Source organism: Mytilus californianus, unplaced genomic scaffold (genome assembly GCF_021869535.1).
Source record: "Mytilus californianus isolate M0D057914Y unplaced genomic scaffold, xbMytCali1.0.p SCAF_14, whole genome shotgun sequence".
NCBI classification, from domain to species: domain Eukaryota; kingdom Metazoa; phylum Mollusca; class Bivalvia; order Mytilida; family Mytilidae; genus Mytilus; species Mytilus californianus.
In genome coordinates this window covers 9,426,801-9,440,868 of record NW_026262626.1, presented here as the reverse complement: position 1 = coordinate 9,440,868, position 14,068 = coordinate 9,426,801, and the positions used below count along the sequence as shown (strand labels likewise).

The 14,068-nt window shown below is 33.7% G+C and overlaps 1 protein-coding gene across 1 annotated transcript in view; it reads left to right on the top strand.

Annotated features, from left to right (window-relative positions):
• The window catches only part of LOC127724131 (transient receptor potential cation channel subfamily M member 8-like), an 83,566-nt gene that overhangs the window by 14,555 nt on the left and 54,943 nt on the right, over positions 1 to 14,068 (top strand). Inside the window, exons 3-6 of the mRNA XM_052230993.1 lie at positions 3,402 to 3,704; positions 4,788 to 4,970; positions 7,549 to 7,770; positions 12,965 to 13,172. Coding sequence (XP_052086953.1) covers positions 3,402 to 3,704; positions 4,788 to 4,970; positions 7,549 to 7,770; positions 12,965 to 13,172 — 916 coding nt within the window. The remainder of the gene's footprint in view (positions 1 to 3,401; positions 3,705 to 4,787; positions 4,971 to 7,548; positions 7,771 to 12,964; positions 13,173 to 14,068) is intronic.

Below are 14,068 nucleotides of genomic sequence, written 5' to 3'. Positions count from 1 at the left end.
ACTGGCTCCATTTTCGGAAAATGACATTTGTAACAAACATAAACTTTTAGCTACCTCTTTACAAGCAGATCCAAATACAATGAAAGTTCCAACTATGTACTGGCTTCCGAAGCTGCACAAAACTCCTTACAAATATAGATTTATTTCGTCTTCAAGCCATTGTCCCACTACTAAACTATCTATTCTACTTACTAGTACACTTGGTACAATCAAAAACCTGGTAATAAATTGTTCAAATAAGGCCTTTGATAATTTTAGTGGAATTAATTACTTTTGGAGTGTAAAAAATTCGTTGGAAGTACTTGATAAATTGCATGCTTATATTGGTGATTTCGAATCTGTTCAAAGTTTTGATTTTTCTACCCTATATACCACTTTGCCTCATAATCTTATTAAGAAAAAATTCACACATTTGATTAAATGGGCATTTAAAAAGTCAGAATGCTAATATATATGTTCAAACTCTTTTAGGTCATTTTTTAGTAACAACAAACAAAAGAACTTTGTCAATTGGACCTGGTTTGATACTATAACTGCCCTTGAATTTTTACTAGATAACATTTTTGTTCGCTATGGAGATTCTGTATATCGTCAAGTTATTAGAATTCCCATGGGGACTAACTGTGCACCACTTATTGCGGACCTGTTTTTGTATTGTTATGAGTTACAATTTATTACCAAAATCAGCAAAGACCCATGGAAACAACATCTGATTAAAAAATTTAATAACACTTTTAGATAATTAGATGATATATTGGCTCTCAATAATGACGACTTCAGTATGTACACTAAAGAGATTTATCCTGCAGAACTGACCTTTAATAAAGCTAATACTAACAATGAACATTGCCCTTTCCTGGATCTTGATATCTATATCTTTAACTGGAAGCTCAATACCAAAATTTATGACAAAACAGATGATTTTTCATTTCCTATTGTTAATTATCCATTTTTAGATGGTGACTTTCCCTTGTCACCATCTTATGGTGTTTATATATCTCAACTTGTTCAATTTGCTCGTGTACGTAACAACGTATTTGATTTTAACGACAGAAATCTCTGTATTACTGAAAAATTATTACACCAGGGTTTTCGATATCACAAACTAGTCAAAACATTTACTAAATCTTATCATCGGCACAAGGACATCATTCATAAATATAAATTTACATGCAGACATCTTATATGTTCAGGTATTTCACATCCAATTTTTTATGGTAATATTCTTTACAAAGCACAAAAATGTCGGCATTCACCTCAAAAGCTAACCAAACCTTTAAACAGACTTATTCGGAAGGGATATAGTTACGATACTGTTGTCAAGTCATTAAGGATTGCATATTTTGGTATTAATATTGATTCACTCATAGGGTCTTTGCATCGGAAATAAACATATTTATTCTAAAACCAGTTGTTGGCATGATACAGGTTATGTTTGTCTCATATATTTTATGATGGTATGATACTAAACCCCTAACGGGAGGGATTGAACTTGATTTTCATATGATGAAGACATAATCTTTCAATCAGTTTAATTGAGGTCTGGAGCTGGCATGTCAGTAACTGCTAGTAGTCCTTTGTTTATTAATGTATCATTGTCATTTTGCTTAGTTTCTTTTGTTACCTATTCTGACATCGGACTCTGACTTCTTTTAAACTGAGTTTTACTGTATGTATCGCTGTGTGTTTTTTTATTCAACATTGGCTAGAGGTATAGGGGGAGGGTTGAGATCTCACAAAACATGTTTAACCCCGCCACATTTTTGCGCCTGTCCCAAGTCAGGAGCCTCTGGCCTTTGTTAGTCTTGTATGTTTTTTAATTTTAGTTCCATTTATATGTTTTGGAGTTTAGTATGTTGTCCATTTTCACTGAACTAGTACACATTTTTATTTAGGGGCCAACTGAGGACCACCTCCGGTTGCGGGATTTTCTCACTGTGTTAAAGACCCATTGGTGGCCTTCGGCTGTTATCTGCTCTTTGGCCAGGTTGTTGTCTCTTTGACATATTCCCCATTTCCATTCTCAATTTTATTACACTGGTATGTCCCTTACGAAACTAAACGATCCTCATTTTGTTCTTATCTGACAAAAAACATGGCTGGCACAGGTTGAAATAGAACGTATGGCATAAGACCTCAGTTTTTGACAAATACATTTGTACCTCATAAGTTAAAGCAGTTAGAATAAAACTGACATGGATTAAAAATGACCAGCAGGTCAATATCTTACAACCTTGAAATTTTCAGTAAAATCAGACAAGTTGTCAGTCAACTCCTTTAAGGAGTTATTGCCCTTAAGGTCAAGGAACAGTAAATAGGCTATGTCACAGACTTTGGTAAAATTTTGCTTACAACTATGGCTTGTTGAAATATAACTGAAAATCGAAAAAATATTAGTAGAAGGGCATGATTTTTCCGGACTGTGCATCCATCCATCTTGTATTAGGTTTAAGTTTTAGTTTAGGATGGTTTGTGTTCGCATCAAATTAGGATTTGATTTGATTTGATTTTTGGTGTTTAACGCCACTTTTAAGCACCGCTTTTGGGCTATTTCGTGGCGGCCAGTTTTAATTGGTGGAGGTAACCGGAGTGCCCGGAGAATACCACCGACCTTCGATAGGAAAACTGACAATCCTAGTCAATTAAGATTGGAGTCGAGTGCACCCGCACATGCGGGTTTCGAACTCACAACCTCAGTGTTGACTGGCTAGTGATTACAGTAGTAACTACTTAGACCACTCGGCCACCGAGGCCCCTCATCAAATTAGGAAACTTAGTACACACTGTCATATGTTCATATAAAGAGAACACTTTGATACAAATGCCAAATTATGGTTTTTCCAGATTTCAGGGTTCACTGAACAAGTTAAAGTTTTGGTTTAGGGTAGTTTGTTGGCACATAAACTTGAGATTTAGTATATATGTTCATTATTAGGTGAACATTCTTTATTAGGCTTTTAACCAAGATTTTACAGTTTTATGAACTTGCAAATGTGATAGTGGGCTTGGGGCATGGTTTCTTATGAATACATTCCTTTGTTTATTTGATTTTGTTATCAGCAAGACAATACAAGAAAATAAAGTAATGGAAAAATCGTCAATTGACGTCTTTTGGGGATTATAAGTCTTAATTAATGCCTTTTTTCATAAAAAATATTCTCTGATTGGATCTGCATCAAAACTGGTCACATTCTGACATAGTTTGTGAATACTACCACTGTTGCTAATGATTTGAATTATTGCAAGATGAACAATTCAAGCTCCTGGAAGCCTGAACTGGTAGGGGACAAGTTTTTGTTATTATGTACTATTTCCTAATTGAACAAGTAATTCACCCAAAGAATTGGTTTTGTTTTTGCTGTGTTGTTTTCGTAAATTTTTCATACATTTTTGTATTTCAGCAATTGTTTAATCAACGACAAGCAAGCGTAGTACACGAAAGACAGTCGTCTCATTCTTCATCACAACATACAGGCAATGTCAGCTCAATACATTTTCCAGAGGAAGACAAGACAGAGGGTAAACTATCAAAAGCATCTTCAAGATCATCATTTTTCTTGCCGGATCATTACGATGATGTTCAAAGAACTGTCAAATCTATGGGGGAAATTTCTGTTGATACACAAGATAGTGCTACTTATCAGAATACGCCGTTTCCCTGTGGTAATATCAGATTTGCTGGAAGAAGAGAAGAGGGTATTGAGGTAAAAAAAAAAATTGGCAAAATTGGAAATATGTTACAAATCATTTACTCATCAAGATAATATTTCATATATTTCTTGAAAGCAGCTCAAACTTTTTTTTTCTGTTTGAATTAAAAGAACAATTTCAGACAACAGTTGTTAAATAATAAGGAATTTATTAATAAATCATCAACTTGTCTTTGGAGTTGATTCTAATTTAAAAAACCATAGACAAATTCACAATACATGCTACTGCATCCAATTTGACACTAAAATTTTCAAATAAACGGAGCTTACTGACCCTTTCAATTATAAAATTAAAGTGTCAAAAGTGAATATATGTTGCAGTGCACAGAGGAAGAATCTGTTAGGGCGGTTCCAGAATTAAACGCATGGGGGGTAGTCATGGGAGGCACTTTTTAAAGACGTCGACATAAGATAAGAATTTTCATTTACATATGATTTTTTCAAAATTCTAAGGAAAATACATTAATCCATATTTGAGTGCCTCCAGTCCCCACCTGTTAAAATTTTGGAACAGCCCTTATCTATTTTGTTTGGTTTTTAGACAATGTTTATGAGAATTTTATGTTCTCTTCTGGTGTTCTGGCTATTTGATGTGAGCATGCATTGTAACCTTTTGGTCATGGCTTCATAATTGCCAAACAAATTAATTAAGGGCTGTTCCAAAATTTATCAGATGAGGAGCCCTAAGGGAAGAGATCAATTTAACCACACATTGATTATGAACATGATGACAAGATAAACAACCAGTCGTGTAATGTTTTAAGTCAGCAAAGAAGCAACTTAGGTGTGGGTTTTGCTCATTGTCGAAGGCCTTACGGTGACCTACAGTTGTTAAATTCTATGTCATTTGGTCTCTGGTGGAAAGTTGTCTCATTGGCAATCATACCACATCTTCTTATTTTTATATTAAATGGTATCAATTTCACTGTAATAATTTAGTTTCAATCAATTAAGGGTAGATAACAATTTAACTACACATTGTTTTTACAAAAAATTAAACAACCAGTTGTGTAAATATTTTAAATTAGTGAAGAAGCAATGTAAATGGTGTTAATTTCACTAATTTATTTTTTACAGTTAAAGAAGCATTACGTTTGTGTTCCATGGGACTCAGCTCCATATGATCTGACCTTTTTCATGGATAAGTTTTGGAACATGAGAAGTCCAAAGATTGTTTTGTCTATCATCTCTGGTGTACATCATTTCAAAGTTTGGAAGAATCCTCGAATGAAGGACCAATTTAAGAAAGGAATCATAAGGGTAAAGAGTAAAAAGTAGAGTGGAAAATAACATAGATGAATGATATGATATGTAGGGTTTACATTGAGACATGTTACACTAAAAAAAGAGGATACTCAAAAAATAAATACACAGAATTAATTACAATTCAAATACTGTAAACCAACTTATTTTCATGGAAACTTTATTTCGCGTTTAGATCTTTCTAGTCCACTTCGCGGCAATTTAATTTCACGATTTTCTAATTTACTAGATGTAGTTGAATAAGGAAAGATCCAAGTTTTACATATTCATGACGATTTATATTCGCGTTATTTTTCTGGTCGTGAAAGTCGCTAAAATAAATCGCTCACGAAAATTAATTGGTTTACAGTAAGAAATATGAGTAACAAAAGTCAGCATGAAAGGAATTGCACCTGTTGTAGTTCAATTCTAAACATTGGTGCAAGGAAATAGAAATGTTCAACATGCTGGTAATTAAAAAAAAAATCAGCCTCTCTTAATAAGGAAAATTTTCAGTCAGAATTGACACTATTTTATGCCCCAAACACTCACTGTTGATATTAGATTCTATAATTTGGCATGTAGATATTTAACTGATTTTTTGTTGTTTAGTTCATATTTACTATACAACTACATTTGAAAAAAAAAAGAAAAATAATTAATGCAAAGTTTTGAATGGAGTTACCAGTAAACTTTAAAAATATTCCAGGTGAAAATATAAATGTCAAAATAGCAGGAGATGCTAACTCTCCTTAGGGCTATTTCAGAAACAGGTGTCTTCTGGGGAGAGAACCCCCCCAATGAAATTAAGGGGTACCACCATCACATTAAAATTAAGGTGCAATATTTGTTTTACATAGAAAGTTTTAGAAAAACTCCCACCCCACTCCTCCTTACCACCACCATCATAATAAGTAATCAATGGCATTCAGCCCCCTGGTGACACTTTTTTCTGGAATAGCCCTGAGGATGATGGGCATGAAGCACAAGTTTCCAGAAATTTTGAAAAAAACTATTTAAAACCACCTGCCAAGATCAGGACTTGAAGTTGAAAAACTTAACTCTGTACTCAGAGTACACAATTTGTACTCAAATACTTGAACAACAAATCCAGTATTTTGATTGGTTGAATTCTTAGTCTGAGTATAATAATCGTACCAGAAATTTTTATTACCGCACATTTTTGAGTGTTTACGTCTATGATACTGTATGTGCTTTTTCTCATCACTTGGCATTCGTCGTCGTTGTACGTCTACGTCCATCATCGTCTGTTAACTTTTGCAAAAATCTTCTCCCCTGAAACTAATGGGCCAAATTTAACCAAACTTGGCCACCATCATCATTAGGGTATGTTGTTTAAAAAAGTCTGATGACCCAGCCCGCCAAACAAGATGGCCGCCATGGCTGAAAATAGAACATATGGGTAAAATGTAGATTGTGTCTTATATCTCTGAAACCAAAGCATTTAGAACAAATCTGGCATGATAAAATTGTTCATAAGGTTGAGATCTTTCTGCCCTGAAATTTTCAGACGAATCAGACAACCCGTTGTTGGGTTTCTGCCCCTGAATTGGTAATATAAGGAAATTTTGCAGTTTTTGGTTATTAGCCTGAAAATTATTATAGATAGAGATAAACTGTAAACAGCAATAATGTTCAGCAAAGTAAGATCTACAAATAAGTCAACATGACTAAAATGGTCAATTGACTCCTTAGGAGTTATTGCCCTTTATAGTCAATTTGAAACAATTTTTTAAAAATTTTTGTAATCTTTTACAAAAATCTTCTCCTCTGAAACTACTGAGACGAATTTAACCAAATTTGGCCACAATCATCATTAGGGTATTTAGTTTAAAAAAGTGTCTGATGACCCGGCCCACCAACCAAGATGGCCGACATGGCTAAAAATAGAACATAGGGGTAAAATGCAGATTTTGGCTGATATCTCTGAAACTAAAGCATTTAGAGCAAATCTGACATAGGTTAAAATGTTCATCAGGTTAAGATCTATCTGCCCTGACATTTTTAGACAAATCGGACAACCCGTAGTTGGGTTGCTGCCCCTGAATTGATAATTTTAAGGAAATTTTGCAGTTTTTGGTTATTATCTTGAATATTATTATAGATGGAGATAAACTGTAAACAGAAATAATGTTCATCAAAGTAAGATCTACAAATAAGTCAACATGCCTTATATGATTTAAATTATAATAGATAAATAAACACTTTAAATCACAAAAATGATCAGCAAGGCAAGATCCATTAAAAAGTCAAATTTTGCAAGATCCATTAAAAAGTCAAATTTTGCCGATATTGTTAGTAGACTGTCACTCTTCATAGGAGTGATTGCCCTTAAATGAGGATTTTTTTTACCCTCTTTTGTGTTTTGAGCAAAAACTAAAGAAGATAGAGAGAAACTAAACAGACTAAAAGATCAGTAATACAAGATCAACAAAATAGAGATTTTCGTCATGAAGTCTATTCTTGTCTACAATGTTGGAGAGTGTCCTTTGTTTGATATATATGCACATAGACCAAGGTGAGCGACACAGGCTCTATAGAGCCTCTAGTTGTTGTACTGATGTCTTTTTTTTAGGCAGCAAATAGAACAGAAATGTGGGTAATTACAAATGGAATTGATGATGGAGTTTCAAGTATGATAGGCGAGGCTGTTAAGGAGGAGAATATTCTCAGAGCTAACAGTAGATATAATTTGAGTCAGCTCAGACCCGATGCTGTAAAAAAATTCCATAAACTGACTATGATAGGTGTCATGCCAAAACATAAGATTTCTTACCAACATCTACTGGATGGTTCTGTAAGTAAAGAAACTCAATTAATGAATTTTGAATTTTTGGTCAATTTCATCTCGATGGAGTCAAAAAGGGAGACTTAGGTATGCTGTTTCAGACTGCTGAGGAATTGGCAGTGGTGTCCACAATGTATTAGTTTGTGATTAGGTCAGTTTAAAGTGAAACACTAGTGGTAGGTCAATAATACTTTATATGCAGTTGTATTAGCATTGGCAATTCTTATTTCAATGGAGATAATTTGGCCCCACCCCCTCAGTCATGGTCTATTTAGTGTTTCCCCTATCACACAAAAAGGGCATGGTAACTTCAATGAAAAAGGGAACCTAGAGCATGCAAAAGATTAACAAAAGGGCACATTATAGATTATGCTAAGAATTAAAGAAAGGGCAATCAAGGTTATATTGCATTGGTAAAGTATGGACTGACAGTTGTTGATGGAATCAGAGCTCAAGATAGCAATCAATAAAAGTGTTATGTTTTAAAATATTTCAAGTTTTTAAATTTCTCGCCTGTATTTGTATTAAAAAGGTCCCTGTAAATATGCTATGCATGACACTTTTATCGTTTATTTATATGTGCTGTACATATGTTGGATAATTTTTTTTCTTAAAATTTTAAAGTTAAGATAAAACTCCATATGGAGGTGCTCCTAATTAAGGGAGGCTTATACTAAGAAAAATAAGGTTTACTATTTTTAAATGCATTACAAGGAAATTAGTTGAAGGACCAGTTTAAAATCTTTTAACAAAATGGCGTCTTGTCAAAATAGAAACATTCAAAAAGAATTTAGTATTTCTATCGATTTTGTTTATTAAACAGAGTAAAACGATGTTGATCTATAATAAAGCAGGTGAAATTGATAATCGGTGGTACTGAGAAATGCATACCAACTTTTTGTTCAAATAAGTACGATAATTTTTACTTGTTCACATTTTTGAAAGATTTGAATAACCATATGATTCGATCTTTTAATCGTTCAATCCAGATTGAGGAGAATTATGATATCGAAATAAATATAATCAAGTGAAAATAATAAAGAAGAAATAAGTAGAGAACCACACCCAAACCAATTCTGGACTTTATACATCCACTTTCTTGTATTCAATCATTTACGAGACCATGGCGTCATCCAAAGAAGTGAAAAGGGGGCATGTCATCATTTATTAGGACAGAAAAAGGGCATGGCGTCATTTAAAAAGGGCATGGCGTCTATCCATGCTAAACATGCCTGGGGGAAAGACTATCTATTGACTTTGAAACTTTTACGTACTAAACGTGTTAGTTTGTGATTAGGTCAGTTTAAGGGGAACCACTAGTGGTAGGTCAATGATATTTGGTATGCAGATGCATAAGCATTGGCACATATCATTTCCATGAAGATCATTTCACAGCTGGCTGGTTGGTCTCCTTGTAGTGCCTCAATTGTGGGATTGATTGATTGTTGTTTGCTTAAAGTGCAGTGTTAAATACTTCATAAATGTCCAGGACAAAAACAAATTAATAATAAATAGATAAAATAGGTAGGTCCTGCAATAAAGGCTGTCTGGGAAAGAAGTCAGGAAATTTGCACTGCCACTGGAAAATTAGGGTATAATGGATAGGGATAGAAATTTTACCTTTCAAAAGGCCACCTACAGAACCCTCAAAGAGTTCTTGCAAGGGTTCTTATCATGCAAAAGGTGTGGCATTCTCTTAACAATTGTGGGAAATTGTGAGACTAATCCCTAGTTATAAAATTTGGACTCTTACTTTAGGTTTTAAACCCATATAGAGATATCTAAACTTTCTCTAACACTTAACCTAAACCTAACCTAAACCTAACCTATACCTAACCCTAACACTAGCTCTAACCCTAACACTAGCCCTAATCCTAATAATCCTGACCTAACCCTAATTATAAATGAATCCCAACCCTTAAGTATGGAGACCTCTGACATAAAGGAAGGCCTGAAATTTGTATATACTTCTCTTCTAATAAGAATGCACCATTTTGGAGTTAGAATGAAAACTGATTGGCTTGGTGTCAGAGTTTCAAAAAAATACAAGTATGAAGCCAACTAGACAATTTTTATACGACCGCAAAAATTAAAAATTTTTTGGTCGTATATTGGTATGACGTTGGCGTCGTCGTCGTCGTCGTCGTCGTCGTCGTCTGGCGTCGTCCGGCGTCGTCCGAAGACACATTGGTTTTCGCACTCTAACTTTAGTTTAAGTGAATGGATCTCCATGAAATTTTACCATAAGGTTCAATACCACGAAAGGAAGGTTGGGATTGATTTTGGGGGTTATGGTACCAACAGTTAAGGAATTAGGGGCCAAAAAGGGGCCAAAAATAAGCATTTTTGTAACTTCCAGACAATAACTTGTGTGTAAGTGTATGGATCTCTCTGACATTGTACCACAAGGTTCCATATCACAAAGGAAAGGCTGTAATTGATTTTGGGGGTCATTGCCTCAAAATTTTAGGAATTAGGGGCCAAAAAAGGGGCAAAAAACAAGCATTTTTCTAGTTTCTTGACAATAACTTGTGTGTAAGTGTTTGGATATTTCTGAAATTGTACTACAAGGTTCCATATCACAAAGGGAAAGCTGGAATTGAGTTTGGGGGTAATTGCCAGAAACATTTAGGAATTGGGGGCCAAAAAGGGGCCAAAAATAAGCATTTTTCTAGTTTCCAGACAATAACTTGTGTTCAAGTGTATGGATCTCTCTGAAATTGTACTGCAAGGTACCATACCACAAAGGGAAGGCTGGGATCGAGTTTGGGGGTGATGAATCATAAGGGGGTTCAAAAAATTTGGGGGGGGATTTTTTTTTTTTCTTTTTTTTTCTTTTTTTCTTTTTTTTTTCTTTTAAAATTTTCCATTTTAAGTTGGTTATTTCTGATTAATATTTAAAAGCAAATAATAATGATATGGTAGGAGATACACACCAAACAGGATGTGTAAATTATTATCTAATAAGTATTGTGCAATAGCAAGAAATTTTCAATTGCACAGTATTGCACAATAGCAAGAAATCTTCAATTGCACAGTATTGCGCAATAGCAAGAAATCTTCAATTGCACAGTATTGCGCAATAGCAAGAAATATCCAATAGCACAATATTGCGCAATAGCAAGAAATTGTCAATTGTACAGTATTGCGCAATAGCAAGAAATATTCAATTGCACACTATTGTGCAAAAGAAGATACTTCGTATAAATTGCTTATTTCTTGATCAATTTCAATGGGGTTTTATTCTTGAATTCTTGGGGTTCTTTAATATGCTGAATCTAACCGTGTATTAAGTTTTTGGATTTTGGGCCCCGTTTTTAAATTGGTCCACATTGAGGTCCAAAGGGTCCAAAATTAAACTTTGTTTGATTTCATCAAAAATTGAATTATTGGGGTTCTTTGATAAGCCGAATCTAACCGTGTATTTAGATTCTTAATTTTTGGTTCCGTTTTCAAATTGGTCTACATTAAGGTCCAAAGGGTCCAAAATTAAACTTAGTTTGATTTTAACAAAAATTGAATTTTTAGGGTTCTTTGATATGCTGAATCTAAACATGTATTTAGATTTTTGATTATGGGCCCAGTTTTCAAGTTGGTCCAAATCGGGGTCCAAAATTAAACTTTGTTTGATTTCAACAAAAATTGAATATATGGGGTTCTTTGATATGCTGAATCTAACCATGTATTTAGATTTTTGATTTTTGGGCCCTGTTATCAACTTTGTCCACATTGAGGTCAAAAGGGTCCAAAATTTAACTTTGTTTGATTTCATCAAAAATTGAATTATTGGGGTTCTTTGATAAGCCGAATCTAACCGTGTATTTAGATTCTTAATTTTTGGTTCCGTTTTCAAATTGGTCTACATTAAGGTCCAAAGGGTCCAAAATTAAACTTAGTTTGATTTTAACAAAAATTGAATTTTTAGGGTTCTTTGATATGCTGAATCTAAACATGTATTTAGATTTTTGATTATGGGCCCAGTTTTCAAGTTGGTCCAAATCGGGGTCCAAAATTAAACTTTGTTTGAATTCATCAAAAATTGAATGCTTGGGGTTCTTTGATATGCTGAATCTAACCATGTATTTAGATTTTGGATATTGGACCATAATAGGTGAATGTCCAATTTAAAATTTTTAAGTTCTTAGACCACATTCATTCTGTGTCAGAAACCTATGCTGTGTCAAATATTTAATCACAATCCAAATTCAGAGCTGTATCAAGCTTGAATGTTATGTCCATACTTGCCCCAACTGTTCAGGGTTCGACCTTTGCGGTCGTATCAAGCTGCGCCCTGCGGAGCATTTTATTAGATGTTATTTTTATCCTCTTTTACTTTTGTAAATAGTCATAAAAACCAATCAAGGTACATGTAACCACTCAGATTCCTTTGTAAAGATTAAATTCACAACACTGAAAATGATTTTAGTGGTACATGTACTTAGATATATGGTTTCTGATCAGCAACATTGTTTCCTGGAAGTATTAAAGCTCGACCCACTATAGCTTATTATATACTGTGGATTCATTTTTATTTATTGGATACCAATTTTGTGGAATTCCTAGTTACGGTAAACCACTAATTAAAATGTTCGACGAAGTACAAATTTTCTATAGGTTTATAGGCTTAATTATATATGCAGACTTTGTCAAATCCAGGAAATCAATGATATCCATCACAATACAATTTTTCCTCAATCCATGAAATTTGGTATTTATATATTTATATTGCATCCTTAGGTTTCTGTTTGGTCTTAAAATAATATTATATTCTTCACACAACAAATTAAGCTTAGGATAGCTTCAAAAGAAATGTGCAAAATATCTTGCATGAGTAAAAAGAAAATGGAACTAAGACAACACATAACATTATAAAATCAAAGAACGTTTTTCAGAACATTTTTATTTTGGTTAAGTAGTTAACATATTTTTATTAAAATTACAATCCTTTAGGACTAGCAAAATCCTGTGGATTTATTTATTTTCCTGGGAACCAATTTTTGTGGATATTTGGTTTTGTCAAAGTCTGCATACATTTCTATAGGAAATTTGTATTTTGCAGTATACTTAAATTTGTTGTTCCCCTGTACCCATGAAATCTGCAAAAATTGGTATCCGTCAAATAATAAGGAACCCACAGTAATGCATTTAGAATATATTGTAGAAAACATAGAGCATGATCTGATAGTGGTGTTTTATATTTCAGGATTGTATTAATGTTATCAATGAAGGATGTAAATTTAAGAAAGACATTTATGAACTCAATCCTGACCACACCCATTTTATCATGGTAGAAACTGAGACGCCAGATGACAAAGAAAAGGTGCAATACACTGAACTCCGCTTTAATTTTGAGAGGCAGTTACAATGTCAACTTGGAAGACCTAGACGTTACAAACGACTCTTAAGTTTTGGTATGATAGTCTGATATAAAATTTATTGTTGTATAAAGTAATACCATTCTGACATGGTTTTACACTAGTCATTTTTGGGGCCCTTTATAACTTGCTGTTCGGTGTGAGCCAAGGCTCTGTGTTGAAGACCATAGTATACTTTGACCTATAATGGTTTACTTTTACAAATTGTGACTTGGATGGAGAGTTGTCTCATTGGCACTCATACCACATACATGTATTCTTATATCTATATGGCACTTAACTAACCTGTTTTTAAAAACTTACTGCTAAAATGGCTGATACTATTGCAAAATGCAGGCAATTGGAAAGGGGAAGCAAACAAGGAAAAGGGGAAGTGGTAATAAACTCTTCCTACAATTTCGAAATAACACCTGAATGTATATTTGGTATATATTGAAGTTGTGCAATTTTTTTTGTATACATTGTACAGAGTTCAAATATTCAGCTTTGAGCATCCTGATAGAGGTAAAACCAGAAATGTGCTTCAGATGCATGAAATTTATAAGGTGTTGTTTTCATTTTTTTTTCTTAGGTTTATCTTTTAGCAAGATTCTCAATAAAGGGTACCCATTTGGTGTAAGCAACTTCTATATTTTTCAACCTAGAACTGTAAAACTTTCTAGAATGTTTATATATACCAATACGTCGATGATGTAACATAAATTTGTGTTGGCATTTGGAACAAAAATTCTTGTAAGAAAGGACATCAGCTATTCATTTTATGCTTAAAGATATATTTTATTTAACTGTCCCGTGAAATTTTGACGTCATAAGAGAAAATGTCTTGACGCTGCAAAAGAAAAGTGATTATTGTATGACGTCAATAGTCCAAATTCTCAGGTTTATAGTTGTACACAGGCTGAAATATGTACCTTCTAGTCAAACATGTGCAC